Source organism: Phaenicophaeus curvirostris, chromosome 1 (genome assembly GCF_032191515.1).
Source record: "Phaenicophaeus curvirostris isolate KB17595 chromosome 1, BPBGC_Pcur_1.0, whole genome shotgun sequence".
NCBI lineage: Eukaryota > Metazoa > Chordata > Aves > Cuculiformes > Cuculidae > Phaenicophaeus > Phaenicophaeus curvirostris.
The window spans coordinates 44,240,171-44,259,227 of NC_091392.1; the positions used below are offsets into that span (position 1 = coordinate 44,240,171).

The 19,057-nt window shown below is 49.1% G+C and overlaps 1 protein-coding gene and 1 long non-coding RNA gene across 3 annotated transcripts in view; both read left to right on the forward strand.

Annotated features, from left to right (window-relative positions):
• The window catches only part of LOC138716633 (uncharacterized), a 65,771-nt gene extending 62,571 nt beyond the window's left edge, over positions 1 to 3,200 (forward strand). For both annotated transcript variants that reach the window (XR_011336693.1, XR_011336694.1), the window contains one exon: positions 2,987 to 3,200. This is a non-coding gene — a long non-coding RNA (uncharacterized lncRNA). The remainder of the gene's footprint in view (positions 1 to 2,986) is intronic.
• Positions 3,201 to 3,277: 77 nt separating this feature from the next.
• On the forward strand, positions 3,278 to 6,670 carry ELFN2 (extracellular leucine rich repeat and fibronectin type III domain containing 2). The gene has a single exon (XM_069856341.1). It carries the CDS (start codon positions 3,622 to 3,624, stop codon positions 6,046 to 6,048), a length of 2,427 nt encoding a protein of 808 aa, XP_069712442.1. The 5' UTR covers positions 3,278 to 3,621; the 3' UTR covers positions 6,049 to 6,670.
• Positions 6,671 to 19,057: the final 12,387 nt, after the last annotated feature.

Here is a 19,057-nt window from a genome sequence, read left to right on the forward strand (position 1 = left end):
AAATCTTGGAAAGACCTTGAAGTCAAGAACAGAGAGGCAGAGCCTCTTGGAGATGGTGTTTGTGCCCCGAGGCCTGCCAGGAGCAGGCATCACACTGAGCTGGGAGGAGGGCTGATGCCCAGATGCAGCACAAAGTGTAAGAACGCAGCAGGAGCTTTGGCCTGGTTTCGGGGTGTCCCCAGAGGAGCCAAGAGTGTTTGGCAGGTTTTTAATGCATGCATTTCTAATGGGAGGCTCTTAGCACCGTTTAAGCAATGGTAGAATTAAGTGCTGGCTTTTCTAGTGCACTGGGCCCCAGGAGGACAAGGTTGCCAAGGTCAGAATTTCAGGCTGATATTGCTGCTGTATGTGGCTTTTCTGGTTGCCTTTTTACGCTGTGGCATCTAGACCTCGTATTCTTCTTCAGTCATGGTCCTTCCACCCCCTGCTTCTTTCTGACCCCCATATCATGCCTACCCACACTTTCAGTGGTCGTATTTTAACCTGCCTTCATACCTGGCCATAGAATCATAAAATCATAGAATTGTTCAGGTTTAAAAAGACCTTTAAGATCATTGAGTCCAATTGTTAACCTAGCACTGCCAAGTCCACCACTAAACCATGCTCCTCAGCCCCTTGTCTACACATCTTTTAAATACTTCCAGGGATGGTGACTCAACCACTTCACTGGGCAGCCTGTTCCAGTGCTTGACAACCCTTTCAGTGAAGGAATCTTTCCTAATATCTAATCTAAAACTCCCCTGGGGCAGCTTAAAGCCATTCTTGCCCTGTCACTTGTTACTTGGAAGAAGAGACCAACACTCACCTTGCTACAACCTCCTTTTAGAGCAAGAGAGTCTCCCCTGAGCTATTTAACTAGTGACTATGTCTCCCACCCCCTGTGCCACCTTCATTCCCGAGCCAAGGGGTTGTTTGTGGCTATCAGGGCATCCAGCTCCTGATCCAGATTTGGGGCTCTCCTTCCCCCGCTTTTGCCCTCCCTGACCTCTACTCTGAACAGGGCAACCATCTCTGCAGCCTTCTGCCCTTCTTCAAACACTGTGGTGCAAAGAAATACCAATAATATTGAGGCATTCATCTGTACAGAATAAACCAAAGGGAAATCCTTGGGAGCTTGGAGCTGGTGGGTTGACTTTGTGCCACCGAAGGAGCATACAGACCAGACAAAGTGAAGAAGCATTAGAGAGGAAGGTAAAGGGCAGAGATGGTGCAGGGGTTTGGCTGTGGGGCAACCTCTGGAAGAGGTGGTACAAGGCAGGGTGCTGGCACTGAGGAGTATCAGAGTTCCAATCTATGGAGAGCCAGATGTGTTTCCTATCCAATGCATCTGGAGAGACAGTGTTAGGAAATTGTTTCTCATTGGATTATAAGGTTGAGAAACAACGCAACGCCCTGTAAAAACTTCTCCCTTCTGTTTCAGTGCTGGCTGATGCAAAGATGAGGCAGCAGCTGGAGGCCATCATATGACAGTCATAAATGGCATGAGTGTGGTGGCCTCAGAGAATGAGTTGTGGGCAACAGAGGCTTTCTCTCTGTCTTTTCCATTGGGCTAGCTCTTCTCCCCCTCCCCTTCTCCATCTTGGCTTTACTTTTCGGATTATTGAATATTTAAGTGTTTCTCTGTGACACTATCTCTGATCCCTTAATCCAGCTGGCCTGGTAATTCCACAGACCCAAATCAGCTCAGATTTCTCCACAGACGTAAGCCTTGTTCCTCAAGGGTTCACTCCTCCTCCATTTATCTTCCTTCGTTTTAATTCTGCCCTTTGTGTCTCTGCTAGAAATTGGTTCGGCTTTTGCAGCAAAAGCTTCAGTGATATCTTTAGTGAGCAGCATCTCCCTGAAATAAAAGGGGCAAGAGGGGATCTTTATTTTTCATTAACTAAGAATGATTTTCTCTGATTTTTATTGGTTTATTTCTCCTCAAAATTAAAAAAAAAAAGGAAAAAAAGAGAATGTAGTGTGCACATGTTTTTTGTGCTGTATGAAATTAATTCCTCTGCGCTTCTTGAGGACACCCCTGCCAGGCTTCCATCTCAGCACAGTGGGAGAAGGGTTGAAGCTGTAGCTGGAGGGAAGGGTGCTCCAGGCTGCCTTTCCCAGTCAGGACCAGGAGCCTGCCCAGAGCCCAGCAATATATTGAAGTAAATGCCACTTTGCCCCTGATTCCTGTAAGGTGTCCTTTCCCACAAAGGAGCGGTGTTCATAGTCCCCCAAGGAGAGGTAGCAAATTAGGAAGGTGGAGGCTGCACATCACTCTTTGTTGGGGGGTAGGTGGGTCATGATCTCCAGCTCAGGGCTGCTGGAGTCGCTGGGTGAGAGACTGGAGGCTGCTGTTCGACTCTACTGCTTTACACCCTGCCCCATCCAGCATGCTTAAGCCAGGCTGGCTCAGCTCAGAAGCATTGTCCCTGCATCAAGAGGCAGGAACAATTTTCTAGAGCACAAGTGGTTACACGTGGCTTGAATTATTTATTCCTCTTGCATAAGGAAGGAAGGAAACAAACAAAAAAATGTGGGTTTTTTAGGGAAGGGGAGGCTTGTCTGCCTTTTCTCTGCTTCCTGCATTCTGTTTACATCATTTTCAGACAGCCTTGGCTTTGGCTGTAAGTGGGGTTTGCTTTTGTTTACATTGGAAGTTTTGAGACATCCACAACAACAGTTTTAAGTTGCCTTCTCTCCCTCACCTTCTGCTTCTGCCCGCATGCTGCTGCCTTCCACTAGGTTCCTGGCTGTAATCATTTTACTTAAGGGAGCCCAGGTATCCTTCTGCATACCTCTGATATGAGATTATAGGTTGTGCGTTTTGCCTTCTCAAAGGCTTATCAGCATGGCAGGCAGTACCACTCCTCTCTTGCTTGCACCCCCTGTAATGCTGTCTCTTGCCCATCTCCCTCTTCTCATCGAACTTTACTGACTATACTTTTATCTCAAAGCCTCCCCCAACTGATACCTCTTCCTGTCTCCTATGTGCTTTCTTTTACAGATTCCAGTGACAGATGGATCTCTCTCGTGTGCACTTGCTCTTTCCCTTGCTGTATTTTTGTTTCCAACGTGTTTGTTCTGAAGCTCTGAAGATACTCAGAGAGAATCCGTGAAAGAAGGAAGAGAAGGAGAAGGAACCAAGGGAGCGTGAGCGACAGAGGAGGCAGCCCTGCCTTGTTCTTCCAAGTCACACCGTGGAGTGGCAGGGGAAGACGAGAGGGGAGGGCCTGGGTTTGTTTTAGGGTGGGTTCCGTGTGGGTGGGGGGTAGGTGGGAGGGAAGAAAGTGGAAAAGGTGGGCAAGTCACTCATAAGCATCAAAGAAAATTCATTATCCTAGGTCTGATTTTATGTTTGGAAAAGTAGCACAAAGTGGTTCCCTTCCAGACCTATAACCCATGGTCATAGCTTTTGGGTGTGCTGGAAGTAGATTGCATATGACCCCCTCTGCTCCATGCTCCTGGCTTGATCCAGAGAGCAAGAAGAAATAATGGTGACAATACTCAAAAGGACTGGGGTGCTCACGCCCTTGCATTGCTAAACACCAGTTGCTGCCCCTTTCTCTTGCCTCTGCCCCTTATTTTCATTTTGCTGTGGTCCTGAGATTTGGGGTTGGTTTTTTTTTTTTTTGCATCCTGATGAGGGCACCACTGCAGACCATGATGTGCCTGGGGTTGTGGGCAGCTACTCTGCTCTGCTTCTATTCCCCTGGCACTGTGCGAGGTGACTGCTGGCTGATTGAGGGGGACAAAGGTTATGTGTGGCTGGCCATCTGCAGCCAGAACCAGCCCCCATATGAGACCATCCCCCAGCATATCAACAGCACGGTGCACGACTTGCGTCTGAATGAGAATAAGCTCAAAGTGGTGCTGTACTCTTCCCTCAATCGCTTTGGCAACCTGACTGATTTGAACCTGACCAAGAATGAAATCTCCTATATTGAGGATGGAGCTTTCATGGGCCAGTCAAACCTCCAGGTCTTACAGCTGGGCTACAACAAACTCACCAACCTGACAGAGGGCATGTTGCGGGGCATGGCCCGTCTCCAGTTCCTCTTTGTGCAGCACAACCTAATTGAGCTGGTCACCCCCACTGCCTTCTCTGAGTGCCCCAGCTTGATTAGCATTGACCTGTCATCTAATCGTCTCAGTCGTCTGGAGGGGAACACTTTCACCAGCTTGAGCAATCTGATGGTGTGTGAGCTGGCTGGCAACCCCTTCAACTGTGACTGTAGCCTCTACAGCTTTCTTAACTGGCTGGCACTCTTCAACAATGTCACCAAGAACTATGATCGGCTCCAGTGTGAGACTCCACGGGAGTTTGCTGGGTACCCACTGCTGGTACCTCGGCCTCACCATAACCGCAATGCCATCACCATCTTTCAGTCCATGTGCAGAGGTGGCACTATCCCCTCCCTCTCCAGGGTCAACCCAACCCCTTATACCCCTGACTCCCAGCGAGACCTGGATGAGGGCTCAGCCATCAGCCCTGGGGACTTCCTTTCAGTCAAGCCTCCAGCCTCCTCCACCACTGACTCCTCCTTCAGTCCCAGCATCAAGCTCCATGATGTCACCATCACCTCAGCCATTCTTATGGTAACCATCCCCATGCCCTACAGTAAGATGTATGTGCTGGTCCAATACAACAACAGCTACGTTTCTGACATAGCAACATTGAAGAGCAAGAAGGAATATGTCACTGTCAACAAGCTGAAGGCCCACACTGATTATACTTTCTGTGTGGCCTCCATCCGCAACAACAGGCGCTACAACCACACTTGCCTGACCTTTGCAACTCGGAGCAAAGGCAGGGAGGATCCTATTTCCAGTACTTCCACCACCACACACTATATCATGACCACCCTGGGTTGCCTCTTTGGGATGGTCATTGTCCTTGGAGTGGTGTACTACTGCCTGCGGAAGCGGAGGATGCAGGAGGAGAAACAGAAGTCCCTCAATGTCAAGAAGACCATTCTGGAAATGCGCTATGGATCAGATATTGATACCAGTACCATGGTCCATCCTTCCCAGAAGCTAGGTGAACCACCAGTCATCCCTGTCTCACGGATGTCCTCCATCCCTTCCATGATTGGGGAGAAGTTGCCCCCATCAAAGTCAATGGAGGCTGGGATGGAGACTCCTAAAGTCACCACTAAAGGTAACTACATTGAGGTGCGGACTGGTGGTGGGGATGGGCTAGAGCGACCCCAGAGGGATGAGGATCTGAGGGAGCTTGACAACGGGCAAGGCTCAGCTGCTGAGATATCTACTATAGCCAAGGAGGTAGACAAGGTCAACCAGATCATCAACAACTGCATTGATGCCCTCAAGCTGGACACAGCCTCCTTCCTGGGTGGTGGGACTGGTGTTGACTCAGACATGGCCTTTGAGTGCCAGTCCATCCCAGCCAGTTCCTCAGGTGGGCTAGAGCGGCCCAGCTTTCTTTCCCCACCCTACAAGGAAAGCTCTCACCACCCTTTGCAGCGTCAGCTCAGTGCTGATGCTGCTGTGGCCAGAAAGACCTGCAGTGTCTCCTCTAGTGGCTCCATCAAGAGCGCCAAGGTCTTCAGCTTGGATGTGCCTGACCACCCACCGCTCAGCAAGTCTGACTCCAAATACATTGAGAAGGGCAGCCCACTCAACAGCCCTTTGGATCGTCTTCCCTTGGTGTCTCCGGGCGCCATCCACCACTTGGAGGTCAAGCCTTCTTACCATTGCAGTGAGCACCGTCACTCCTTTCCGGCCCTGTACTATGAGGAAAGTGCTGACACCTTGAGCCAGCGGGTGTCATTCCTCAAGCCACTCTCCCGATCCAAGCGAGACTCCACTTACTCCCAGCTCTCCCCCAGACACTACTTCTCGGGCTACTCCTCAAGCCCTGAGTACTCATCAGAGAGCACCCACAAGATCTGGGAGCGATTCCGGCCTTACAAGAAGCACCACAGGGAGGAGGTTTACATGGCAGCTGGGCATGCCCTGCGGAAGAAAGTTCAGTTTGCCAAGGACGAGGATCTGCATGACATCCTGGATTACTGGAAAGGAGTCTCTGCTCAGCAGAAGCTGTGACTTTCCCTCACTCTTTCCAAGGAGACAATAAAAACCAAGACCCTCCCCCCCCCAACAACCAGAAAAAAAATGCCACTTGACTGTGAAAAATAAACCAACAACGAAATACTACAGACAAATACAAAACTGACAAAATTGTTTCTTAAAGTTTACAACAACAACAGAAAACTCTGACACACACAGGCACACAGACACAGACACACACATGCCGAATTGTCTCTACTGTGTTACGGGGACCATTGTTCCATCTGCAGATGGTTGGGAGGAGCGTCCTGCTCTGACACTGTGGTAACAACACTGAGGTGCAGGTGGGTGGGTACGGCCTAGGAGGGGGTGGCAGCGGTGGCAGAAGAAGAGCAGGGATGGACACTCACGGGGCATGAAACTCAGCTGTGAACTATTGTTTTTTCTGTTCCTGTTGAAGGCTGTTTTTATTTTGGGTGGGAGGGGAGAACTTTGGTTTAGAAAGCTTCTCTGCCCACCTGGTACACCTACTTTTCCAAATCTTCCACCACTATTTTTTCCCCTATTTCCTCTGGCAGTGGAGGCTTTTCTCTCTCTCCTGTCCCCTTCCAAGATAGATGGGATTTGTTGGAAGAAGTTCTCTCACTTCTTTTCCATTTTCTCTGTTAGAGTTCCCTAGGCTTGCACTTTCTGTATAGATACTTCATGAACATCCATCCTCCCCAGAGGAAGGAGAGGAAGTGCAATAGACCAAGGGAGGTAGGACCTATCACACAGGAGGCTCTATGCCCTTGCTGCTTTTCCTCTTGCCCTTTTCCTGTCATGTCTTTGCTGATGAACACCAGCAATTCTAGAATGATGGGCATTCTTCAGGCCTGCTCAGAGCTGTTTTTCTACCAGCTGGTGGGTTCGTATAAATGTGCTCTTTAGCATGGCAATCCAGGCCCTCAAACAGTGGTGGAGGAAAAGGCAGGAAGGTCTGATCTCACAGAGGGGTAAAGGATTCCCCTCTCTCCACAAGTGTAACAGGTCAGAGGTCCTGCCCTCCAGATACATCCTTGCTCAGGCTGCCCCTGTGCACTAGGTTTGGTATTCTCTGTTTATGCCTCTTTTACAATGAGGAAGGGAGTTGGAGGGGAGCTGAGCGAAACAAGTTCTACATGAAGGCTCTTCCCAACTGACCTACACCATGGAGTGTGGGGTGTGTGCATATGCATGAGAAGAGCAACACCCATCCTCTTCACTTCCAAGTGGATGTGAAGAATAGGATTTCAGTCACCTCACTGGGTTCACAGAAAATCCACCAAGTGGCTTCCTCGTGAAAAGGCCATGGACTTTCTTGCATGGATAGGAGACAGTTTAGGGTGAAGGTAGGAGTGTAGGAAACAAAGGGGTTGTGAGAATGGTGCCTGGGACTAACCCAAGAGGAATGGCTCCAGAAGAAGCTCCCTTTGTGTGTGCAGGCACACTGTGTGTGCTGGGATAGAAGATGATACCAGCCTCTGGATGGCAGTGCCCCTTTGAATACCTAAAGGCCCCCAGGAAAGTCAGAGCAATTTATCACCTCCTAAATCCACTACCTTCTCACACTTAGCTGTAACAAACTTGCTTAGAGATCCTGTGATTTCTTGCCAAAAACCTGGTTTCACTTGCTAGGTCCCAACTTCTGTCCCTTGGATAGAAGATCTGCCACAGAGCTGGGAACGAGCCTACTGCCCTTGCCACTTTGTCCGGTTTCTGAGCAGCCCAACAAAGCACAATCTTGGCACCACCTCCCACAAAGTTTTCTCATCAGGCAGGGGTGCTGCTTGCTGAGTATGTCTTGAGGAAGCACAGTGGCCTGCTCTCCATGAGCTACGCACCCCAGTTCTTGACAGTTTTTCACTTCTGTCAGGATGAGGGTGAAAGCCTGTGTCGTGTTGGCTTTTCCTAAGTGGCTATTTCACTTTTGAGGTACTCCTCAGAAACTCCAGTGTCTTTGAAGGCCCTGGTAGAAGCATGAGGGTGTAGAAGCTTTTTCTGGGAGAGATTTACATGCTGCCTGCAAAGAACCGGCCCATGATCTGTCAGGTAGTAACACTGCTGGCTGTGAGAGCTGGTTTCTGTGGCACAGGTGACGTTACTCCATCTTCTATAAGCAATGAGCAGCAGTGGGCAGAGGTTGGTATGCAAAAACCAGAGTGGGCATTTCCAAAGTCTAAACCTGTGAAGATCTTCGAGGTTTCTTCCTGGAAGAGATGCTGATGGTAACAATCCTAAGCTAGATCTTGATGCCATTCATTGCCTCAGCCTCCTTCACTGTCAGCCTGCTTTCCCACAGTAAAAGCATCATTTTGCCCTGAGTTCAGAGGTATTTATGGGATGAACTCCACAGTGTAAGAGCCAGTCCAACCCAGAGGAAGGCATGTGTGTGCACACGTGTGTGTGCATGCGCGTGTGTATGTCCAGGAGGATGAAAGGAAGTCACTTCATTGCTGCCTGGTGTCCCTCCATGTTGGGACAATGCAGCAAATCAAGACAGGTAAATGCTGTGAGAGGTGCTTGGGCAGAGCAGAGACCTCTCCCGCTACCAGATGGAGCAGCAGAAGCAGCTGTCTTCCAGCATGGCGACGATCCACGCAGGAAGAGCTAATGGCTGGGGCACAGAACTGGACAGGAAAAGAGGGGTAACAGGCATAGGGGTTGGGGGGTGAAATTCTATTCCTCTCCCCACCTCTTCCCTCCCTGTGCTTCTCTGCTGTATGGTCTTGTAATCAGTTCTGCTCAGTCTATGCTTTTGGGGGGTGCATTATTCTGTAATGCTTTCTTCTCCCTCTCCTCATCACCCCAATGAGGCAGAAAAGAAAGGTCAGGGATACAGCTATCATCAGGCCCTTCTTTTGCCTGTGGTGGGGGTAAGGATGGGTAGGAGGCACAAGCCCTTTCTCTCCCAACTGTAGCCCCCCACTCCAGACCAGTGGGTGAAGTTTGCACAAGATGGACTGTTCTATGGGAGGAAGAGGGCAAGGGAGGGGAACAAAGTGCCCCACCTTCCTTCATCCTCCTTTCTTCCTTGTCCTGCTCCCTCCCCAGGGATTAGGGCTCACAAAGTGATGCCAGCCCTGTTGGAGGAAAGCAGATTTAACATTCTATTTGCATGATGATTTTACTGTATTTTTCTGAGCAAACACCTGTTGTGTATGTGCCAGTTTGTTGGAATTTAATCTCTTCCCTCAAAGTCTTTCCCGTCTTGTTCCTGTTTTCCCTCCTCCTTTCATTCATCCCTGATGTGATTTTATGAGAGACTCCTACCAGTTTGGGAGAGAACACACCCCAAAGAGAACCCAATCCAATCAGCCCCATAAAAAAAAAAATCCCTTCTTTCCAGTGTCCCCTTCTCCTTTGTCCCAAATGTGGTCTCTCAGCTGCTTTTCAGAGTCATGTGTGTGAAGAGGGATGTGTTAAGTACCAAAGGCCTGCTCTTTCTAGTGGTCATCCTTTCTCCTAATTATTTAGACACAGGAGTGAGGCCATCACTACCATCCCCACGCCCTGGTTGCTCTTTCTCCATATCTACAAGCAAGGCTGTTCTTGGGGGGACAAGGAGTGCTTCAGCTGCAGAGAAACCTCTGATACAGTGAAAACTTGATGTGGAGCTGGTTGCAATCCCTAGAAGACCTCCCATCACCTTTGTCTCATTGACTGCAAGGAGCTCTGGATTAGGTCTCTCCTACCCCTCATCTCCCACGTGTGGCCCTAGCAGAGAGCAGGGCATGATGAAACCTTTAAGGTCTCTGTGGTGGGAAAAAGTGTGAAGAGACTGTCTGAACTTTCTAACCCCTCTATGATTTGGCTTTGTCAGGCATCCATCACCCCTGCTTTCTCCCAGGGCAAAGTAGGTCCATGGGGCAGAAGCAGGACCAGCCTCTTTCACACTCTGGGTCGCTGACTATTGGCAGGGAAATACAGGGGTTTAGTTCATCTTATTGGAAAACACAGAGGGTGAGGAATGAGGTTGGGCGGTGACCAGCCCTCTGTCCCTAGGACAGGCTTGGAGGAAGCCTAGGCTGGGTTCCTGCACCCAGAAGAGTGAAGATGAGAGCCTAGGCATGCTGTTCCCATAGAGCAGAGCTCTTCACCGTCCCAGCTGGTGCTGCACCAGCTCATGCTTTGGTGCCATGTTCCCCTCTCCCCCTCCCCAGTCTTCCATGCTGAATAAATCCCTCCCGAGGCAGGTGTGAAATATTCATGACTGACAAATGAAGATTTATGTCGGGCTGAGGAGGCCTCTGTGTGTTTGCAATGCTAATCAGCCTGCCTTCCTGGAGGAGGCTCTGCCAGGAAGGCTTGGGAGGAGGGGGAGATGTGAGGAGGGAAGGGGGAAAAGGAGCTGAGGAAGGGAGAGGAGAAGCAGACACAGAGGGGTTGAGGAGGGCATAGTGGGAACTAGGGAGCGGGGAGGCAGGAAGGAGACAGGTAGAGGGAGATGGAGAGTGGGGAGAAGAGGGACAGGCTGGAAGGACCAGGGGAAGAGATGGATTCAATAGAAAAAAAAGGGATGGTAAAGGGAGGAAGGGACCAGCAAGAGAAAGAATTGAGCGCAGGAATGGAAGCTTTCTGAGAGGAGGTGGAGAGTAAGTCAGCAGTGCCTGAAGGAAAATGCTGGGCAGACTTCATGATGAGCTGTGGCCCCTCTCTGTAGGGCAGAGCTCAGCGCTACAGGGCGGGCACCTGCCACACAGGCAGGAGCTGGACCTAGGGCCCTGAAAGCGCATTTGCCACGTTTGTTGCTGACCGTAAAGCTCAGCTGTGTCTAGAAGAACACATGGCCTCTGGGAGCCTGGGAAAATGCCTCTTCCACTGCCACCATCTCCTTCAGCGCAAGCCGCACACAAGAAGAGCCTCATGAAGGTGCATCCTCTTGCTGGAGCCAGCCTGCTGCTGTCCCACCGTCTGACCAGGACGGAGCCTCTTCAGGGTGATGTGGTGTGGGACGGACACTGAGGGTCACCCTCCTCTAGGCTATGGGGGTTTCTCACAGGGCTGGTTGAGCCTGCCCCATCTCAGCTGCCCACTGTACACCCTGGCTGAGGCAGGTGTTTTTGAGTCTTTCCCTGAAGAAGAGTCAGAGGGGAGCATCTGTTGGCTCCCCCTACACAAGCACGCACTCCTACACCCTGTCCCTCCAGCCGCTTTGGCCTTGTACTGTGAGGGGCGTTCTCGGCCTGGCTCCCCTTGACTTCCCCTGCTGCGCGCCACTGGGAGATGTCTACCTCTCCGCGCACAGTCCCACCGTGGCAGCTCTGCAGGGCTGCCCCAACCCATGCTCCCGTCCCCAGGTGGAGAAAGGGCAATCTCTGCCCAGCTTCACCTTCTCCCACTGGGTGGGCACCTCCTTCTCTTCTTGTCCCTCCAGGAGGTAAATCGCCCCTTCCCCTTCTTGGGATCCCTTTCCGCCTGCCCCCCATCCTCACATCTGTGCCATCCTCATGCCTTTGGCTTGGCCTTTGCCTCCCCCATAACCACCACCGCCACTGTGAGGCCTCGCTCTTGGATGGTCTGCCCCGGCTACCTGCTCTCCATCTTCCCCAGGGGGAAGAGGAAGAGGGTGGTTAGGTCAGGACAGACCCACCAGGGCTGGTAGGGCTGGTCCATCCACAAGCACAGCACCTGGGGCGAGGGGGTGGGAAGGGGCAGGCAGCTGCTGGGCTCAGAGCTGGGGGGCTCAGCCCTTGAATGTAAGGAAGGACCTGGGAGGCAGCTGCTGGGACTGGCTCCTTGTGGCCTCTTTGGTGTTCCTCCTTCTGTAACAACCCTGTGACCCCCCAGTTGTGTATGGGCAAATTTGAGTTGGAGTTACGTTCCTTTCTTCTTCTTCTTCTTCTTCTTCTTCTTCTTCTTCTTCTTCTTCTTCTTCTTCTTCTTCTTCTTCTTCTTCTTCTTCTTCTTCTTCTTCTTCTTCTTTCTTTTACTTTTAGGTTTTTATTTCGTTCTCTTTCTTTTTTATTCTTTTCTTTCCTTTCTTTTCCTGTTTTAAAACTCAATGGCACGAAATCGTTTTTCCTCGACTCGGAGATTCCTGTATGGAGAAAATCAATTTCTATATTTGCAATAAATTTCTTATTTAAAAAAAAAACCAAACAAAACAACAAAAAAACCCAAAAAAACAACAAATGAAGAATATGAAAAGCTGCTTCTGAGTCCATTTGTTTCAGCCTCATCTTGTAGGGGAGGTGGGATGGGATGGGATAGGAGGGAATGAGGAAAAAGAGAAACTGAGGAAGCTGGGTCTGGGTGTGGGAGGAGGATTGTGGATTCTCCTAGGCACTTGGTGATCATCTTCCGCACCAAACACACTGCTTGTCTGCCCTTGGGTATTGCCTTGTTTGGACACATCCTTGTTTTTACTGACTCCTCAGTTCTACCATGACACTGGTCCCATCCCGCACCACTCAGCCCCCAGTTCATGGCCTGTTCTAAGCACACATTCAGCACTGCCTGGATGCAGGGGAGCCCTTCCTTGCCCATCATCTACACAACTAAGCTGATGGTGAGAGGCATCCTGTGCCCAAGCTCCAGAGTTCTCCGGAGGAATGCACTCCAAGCCAGGTGATTCGGCCATGGTTAATGACTGAGCAATCTGTAGCCTAATCCACCAGCAGATATCCTGATCTCAGCTCTTCCTAAGCATCAATATTTAAAGTCAAGAAAACAGCCAGCAAGTCTGTGGCTATTGGTGCATTTATACACGTAATTAGGCCAATTTGTGCATGGTGACATAGCAGCCAGTCCCTTGTCTTGTCTCTTCTCCAAGCATGTTTTGCTTCTTCTCCACCTCCTGTTTTGTCTTGTTTCTAGTTTCTCCACGAGTGGTACTGCTGTTTGGCTCAGAGGGTTTCTTCTTTTGTCCTTTCACATCCAGCTTTGATCAGACAGGTCTAACCGTAGCTTCTGAACTTCCTTCTTAGGTGTCCTGAGCTCACAGCCTCTGCTCCTAGTGTAGGGAGGGGCAGGAATAAATTATTCTAGGGGGTTGTGAATATGACACAACAGTGACTTTCAGATCAGGCATATATATGCTGCAGTAGCTGACGTCTCTTATTAATGCTTGAATTGATTTTAGAGCAGCCTTGGAGGCAGATGCTACTACAGGCAGATGCTTCACAGTCTGACATATTCTTCCTTGGACTTGGGAAGAATGATTGGGTGTGGGAACAGTACTGGGTTGTACATCTCTGGGGGATGGACAGTAGGGCACAATGAAGAGCTCTGCTAGGATTAATCAGAGCTTCATGTTCTTGGTAGAAAGCAGGATCTTTGGGTCAAGGTGGTGTTCCTGGCATCTGCATCTCTGCAGATCAGGGATATGGGCTTTCTAAGAGAGGGAATCTCAGACCTTGGGAACAATTAATGCCTAAATTATAAAGAGGTGTAATCTAATCAGTAGAGTGCCCCCATGCTGTTTATTTTGTTGCTAAATTCAATTTTGTTCTCCCAGTCCCTGCATTTCATCTTGTTGCTTTGCCACAGGGATGAGAAAGGGCGAGATGTATTTGCAGGTTCTGTGTAGGGGAAGTGGGAAGCTTTGGGAAGAAAAGGCTGTCAGAGCTGACGTAATCACCGATGTCCTGAAGCTGAGTGGGGACTGTTGGGCTGGGGGTGCATGGAGATACTGTAGCAAGCCCTCTGGGCCAAAATGTTCTGTAATTAAACAGTTAAGCAGTGCTTGTATTCAAGCAGCCTTTGGCTGATTCCAATCAGAGACCTTGAGAATTCTCTGCTGTGCACAGGGTTGTATGAGCTGTTATGTGTCCAGGGAAGGAATAAGATGTGAGCTGCAGCTGGGAGTCTGTGTTATTCTCTCAAGTGCCTCTGAATATGACTGTGTCCAACTGACACGGTCCTTGCAGCAAACCACTCTGACCTCTGCCTCCAGACCTGCTTAGTGTACCATGGAGTAGGAGAAAGGCCCAGGGCTTTCTTGTGAACAGTGAAGTGGCTGCAGTAGGCAGTGTGAGGGATGGAGTCACCTGAGTGGCTGACATGAACTGACCTGCTACGAAGACCTGTTATTGAGAAGAACAGTGCATCTTTTAGCTTCATGTTTTAGGCTGGCTGCAAACTCAGGAAGACTGTTGTGTGTTGTCTTTTGATTGGTACATACTAATGTGGTTCTTTTCACACCCACAAAGTTCAGTTAACTTAGCCAAACCATCATTTGCTGCTGCACAGGAAGAACTGACTCAGCCACAGAGCTTTTTACTGGAAGTCATGGAGGACAGTTGAGATCTCTTTGTGTATTGTGTGTGTGAGTGCATGTGTATGTACATGTGTGTTGTGAAATGGACAGGTAAGTGGGCAACATTGCCCTCTTCTGGACTGACTGCCATGCCTGGAAGTGCATCTCTGGTGGAACTGCCTTCTGGCAGATGAATCCTGTTTCCACTGCAACAAAGGTAACATCCTTTCTGGGCCCTGTTTTCCTATCAAAATCCTTGTCATTTTTACAATAGCCAGGTCAGATTAGGAGATACCACTGCTTTCTGGGGCTCCAGTGCCTGGGGACCCATAGTACTTGTACCTCCTCATGGTCAGGCCAACCCTAAGAGAGCAAAGTAAGGAATCTCTCCCCTCCAGATAAACGTGGCTCCAATGGAACCAGCAACCAACAGTTGTGAAAGGCGGTGAACAAATGGATGAGGCCATAAGGGTCACACTGCTGATATTTGTCACTGAGCTGTCCCTCAGGTGAAGGAGAGTGGCACAGGCTGGAGAATGGTCAGGTCAATATCTTTCCCCAGGTCTTGGATGGACTCTCAATTAAAACACAAAGGGGTGCGCCATGCAGAGCTTGAGGACAGGCCGAGATCTACAAAGAATCCGGGGGGGTTCGAGAGTGTAAGTGCATAGGCAATGCTCATCCTTAGGAGGGGAGCAGAGGATGTCACTAACAAGCTGTACATCTCCCTTCTTATCCTTGGAGGAAACACAAAGCGATAGAAAGCAAAGCTGAACAGCCCAACAGTGAAAGGAGTGAAAATACAAGGGAGATGAAAGGTGGACTTGTATAGACAAGGAATACGTTCATATATATATACATATATATATTTAGGACAATGGATGGATTAGTATCACTGATGCTGCATTATATGACCAAATTCAAAGTTCTGCCACAGGCTTGATGAGACTATGGCAAGGTGAAGAACTGTCCCATTCCTTGGCTTCCCAAGTATCCAACATGGGTCTTGCCTTCCCTTCTCAGGCTCCCTGGTACAAGGTCTGTCACAACACGCTTATATGATGCTTCATCTGGTGAGACTGCCAGACTACTAGGGGACTGACAGTTAACATGCATCCTTGAAGGAGGTGGGGATGGCATTGAAAGTGAGTCCAAGGAGCTGTGTTGGTGAATCTTGCTAAGCAAGGCAGAAGTAAGCAGGAGCCTAGTCAACACTACTGTAGAAAATGGATCAAAACCTTCATCACTTTTTAAATAAGAAACACTTCAAAAAAGAAAAGCGTTCAGCTCCATCTCACTGTATATGTTGCCAGAAAGGGCATCATTAAGAATTCATTGCAACTTCTGAACCCAATTTTCCAGCCCAGTGCCTTGTCCCGCTTGTCTTGCTCCAGCTCCAAAGACAGTGGAGGCTCTGCTATGAGTATCGAGGGACAAACGGGACATGAATAACAAGATAGAGCTTGAAGAAAGAGGGGAGGGAACTGAGAACCTCTGTCATAAAGTAGCTGAAGAAGGAAGAAGCACAGCCAAGCAGGGAAAATGAGGAAGAGCTGGGTTTGCCCACGGATTTCTGAGCAAATGAGTCCAAACCTGCCCCAGCTGCCTGCTGTTATCTGCTCACACAGACCTGAGAATTTCCTTCTACTCTGTTCTTTCCCTGCTTGAACATCTGCAGTTTATCCAGGGATGAGCTTAAGGGTGGGGATGACTGGGAATTCCTAAAAGCTGAAAATGAATTATCTGTTGGACCAAGATCCTAAACTTCAGGACAGTGATGCAGCTGACAAAATTGCCCAAGCCAAACAAAACTATGTCATAAGGTGGATTTATTAGGGCAAGGAAGTGCTAGACCTAGCACATTAAAGCTATAAAGGCTGAAGTGGCTCTGCCTGTTGTGTATGAGTACCTTCAGTCAAACCAAAGTGACTGCTTAGTGTCACAATGTCTGTTTTTTTGAGGAAAAGGGGGTTCTTTCTGGGTTTTGCTCAAATTGGGCATTGGTCCAGAAGACACATAAGACCCCAGCTTCTCATCCCCTCCTGGTAATGTGAGGAGAGAGCTCTTGCCTCTGTTTCCCTGCAATACAATTTCTGTCTGTCTTGTGTCACCATCATCCACCAGGCTTCCTGCCCATGGCACTCCTTTCTCTTTCTCTTTCTGTTTACTTCTCAAGTGGCAGCCAGGGAGATAATTGGTATTTTTGACAGTCTGTTGAGCACTTTGTGGCTGGAGCTGCCAGGATGAAGCCATGAATTAGAGTAACTAGGGTTAATTACCGTTTTTTATAGGGCTATTTTGCCATACACCATGGGTTTCCTCCTTTCAGGTCCATTGTAAGGAATGGTGCCTTTGAGGCTGAGGGGAAGAGTAAGGAGTTGTCAGTGTTATTGAGGGTGGTAGCCAGAAAAAAGATGTTCCAGCTCCTTAGTGGCATTGGAGGTGCTGCAATGGTGCAAAGAGCTCAGAAGAGTGGGAAGCAAGGCTGGACACAGACTGGAATGGGGCTGTGGGGTGAAATGAGGCTGAAGAAAACACAACTGAAGGAAGGGAGCCAGTTCTCGGCATCATCAGCTGATGGGAGTTTGGCTTTTGCTGCAGCAAAAGCAGTGGCTCTCTAAAACTCATTAGGTAAAAAGAGGCCCTGAGGAGGAGCTGGTCCTGAGGTTTAATGACTGATGTGGTGGAGGCTGAGAATTTTTAAACTCCTATGGAGCTGTGGTCTGATGTTGGAAGGGAACCTGGATGGTAGGTCCCTCACTGGTTCTCAGTCCTCCCTCCACTGCTGCAAGGAGCTCAGCAGGAAGGTAGAATTTTTTAGGGCAATGACCATAGAAGCTGAGGCTTGAGTGACTTCTGCAAGGCTCTGAAAGGCACTCAGCCGTTCACAACTTCCAGGTGACAACTCCACTTTGGCATGAGTAGCCTGCTTCTGTAAGAAAGCATCATGGGCCCTTCCTGCTCTTCTGAGAAGTTCATACTCTCTGTGGCCGAGAGTGCAGAGGAGAGGGGCACCGGTTCAGTGGCTGAGTGTGAGAGGGAGTGAGCTGATTCTCCAGGTTTTGCTGTCCCCATAGTCCCAGAGCTGCTCTGTCTGCACCTGTTTCCACCCTGCCAGTGCTGAGTTGTTTGGCTCTGGGGATGATGAAGAGACACTGTTCCCTTAACCCCACCCAGATCCTTAACAGAGAAAAGGGAGCTAATTTCTCCAGCTTTTTTGTGCTGTCGATGTGCCTGAAGGTGAAACTGCCTGAGGCAGGTTAGCCAGCCTGTAAACGAGGTTTCGATGACAGCTCTCCCTCCTGTTTGCACTTGCTGCTATGCAGGGATGCTCTGAAGAGGCTACCTTTGCCAGCACAGCCTCTCTACAGCCCTGTACCCTCTCAGAGGAATAAAAATCTTGTGTTGTTGCTAGAAGGCCTTGGAGTGGTATTATGAGGTCTTTCCACAGAAGAGAGTAAACTTCAAGGTCACTAGATCTGTGGATTTACCTGGAATGTGGAAAAATCTGAGGTACTCAATGACTTTTTTGCCTCAGTCTTCACTGGCAAGAGAGGGATTTTTTACAAGGGCATGTAGTGACAGAAAAAGGGATAATGGCTTTTAAAAAGTGAGTAGATTTAGATTAGCTAAAAGGAAAAATGTATTCACTGAGAGGGTACTGAGACACTGGAATAGGTCGCCCAGGGAAGTTATAGATGCCCCATCCCTGAAAGTGTTCAAGGCCAGGTTGGATAGGGCTTTGAGCAGCCTGGTCCAGTGGAAGGTGTCCTTCATGGCAAGGGGTTTGAAACTAGATGATCTCCAAGGGTCCTTCCAAGCCAAACCATTCCACGACTCTATGATCCTATGAATTTTCACTGTTACAGACCTCCTGGGTCTGAAGAAACTGTAAGACTTCCTTCTGGCTCTGGGAGAAAGCTGGACTTTTCTGCGTCTCTTGGAAAGTCATGAAGCTTATCCCCCAGATAGACTTCATGAAACATCTTTGGAAAATGGGAGAGATTTTTCTCCCTCACTTTCTCTCCACAACACTAAGTCCCAAATCTAATCAGTGTGGTAAATGAAGGGAGGCAATACACAGTGTCAACTAGATCTCCAGGACTCTTCTGCCTGACCACTTACCTCTGAGAAGCAGCCAGTCAACTGAAGTACTGAAAGAACAGGACACAAGTCCTCCTCGCACTCCTGCTTTATCTTCTAGGCCATCACCTCTCGCTTCCTTTCCTGCATACTGTGTTTTCCTCACAATTCCCACCTGTCACTCCCCTCACACTTCCCTTTTTTCCTGTTTTCTGTGTTCTCTGCCCTCCTTCACCCTCCCTCACCTCTCTATTTCTTAGAGAATCATGGCTCCCATCATCTCTTCGCTCCTTCACTTTTCTGTTACTTTCACTCACTGCCTTCCATCTATTGCCCTTTTCCCCTTTCTCCATCTCTTTCCCTTCATTCAACCCATTCTGTCTCCTCCTGTGCCCGTGTATTTTCCTCTCTCATATAATATCTAATAAAATTCCTCACATCTTGAGTCATCAAAACCTGCAAGGAAGTGGTTTCCCGCAGGGAAACAGAATGTGAAAAATATCTTTGTTCATCAAAAATTAAATATTGACCATATGGGGTGGAAAAAGCCCAACAAACTACACAAAAAGGATGCCAACTCATTGCTTAGAAAGGGACAAAGAAAGGCAAAACTTGTCTGAGCAGGAGTTCACCACTGGATTTTGAGCACTTCTGCATCATTGTGTCACCAACAGTCCTGCTAAGATTTCAGCCAGCCATGCACTGCAGTGAGGCCAACCTAGACTGCACTGGGGTTGACAGAAG

Bases quoted from the DNA above. Each gene is read 5' to 3' on its own strand.
- ELFN2 (XM_069856341.1), top strand. From the start codon at position 3,622: ATGAGGGCACCACTGCAGACCATGATGTGCCTGGGGTTGTGGGCAGCT.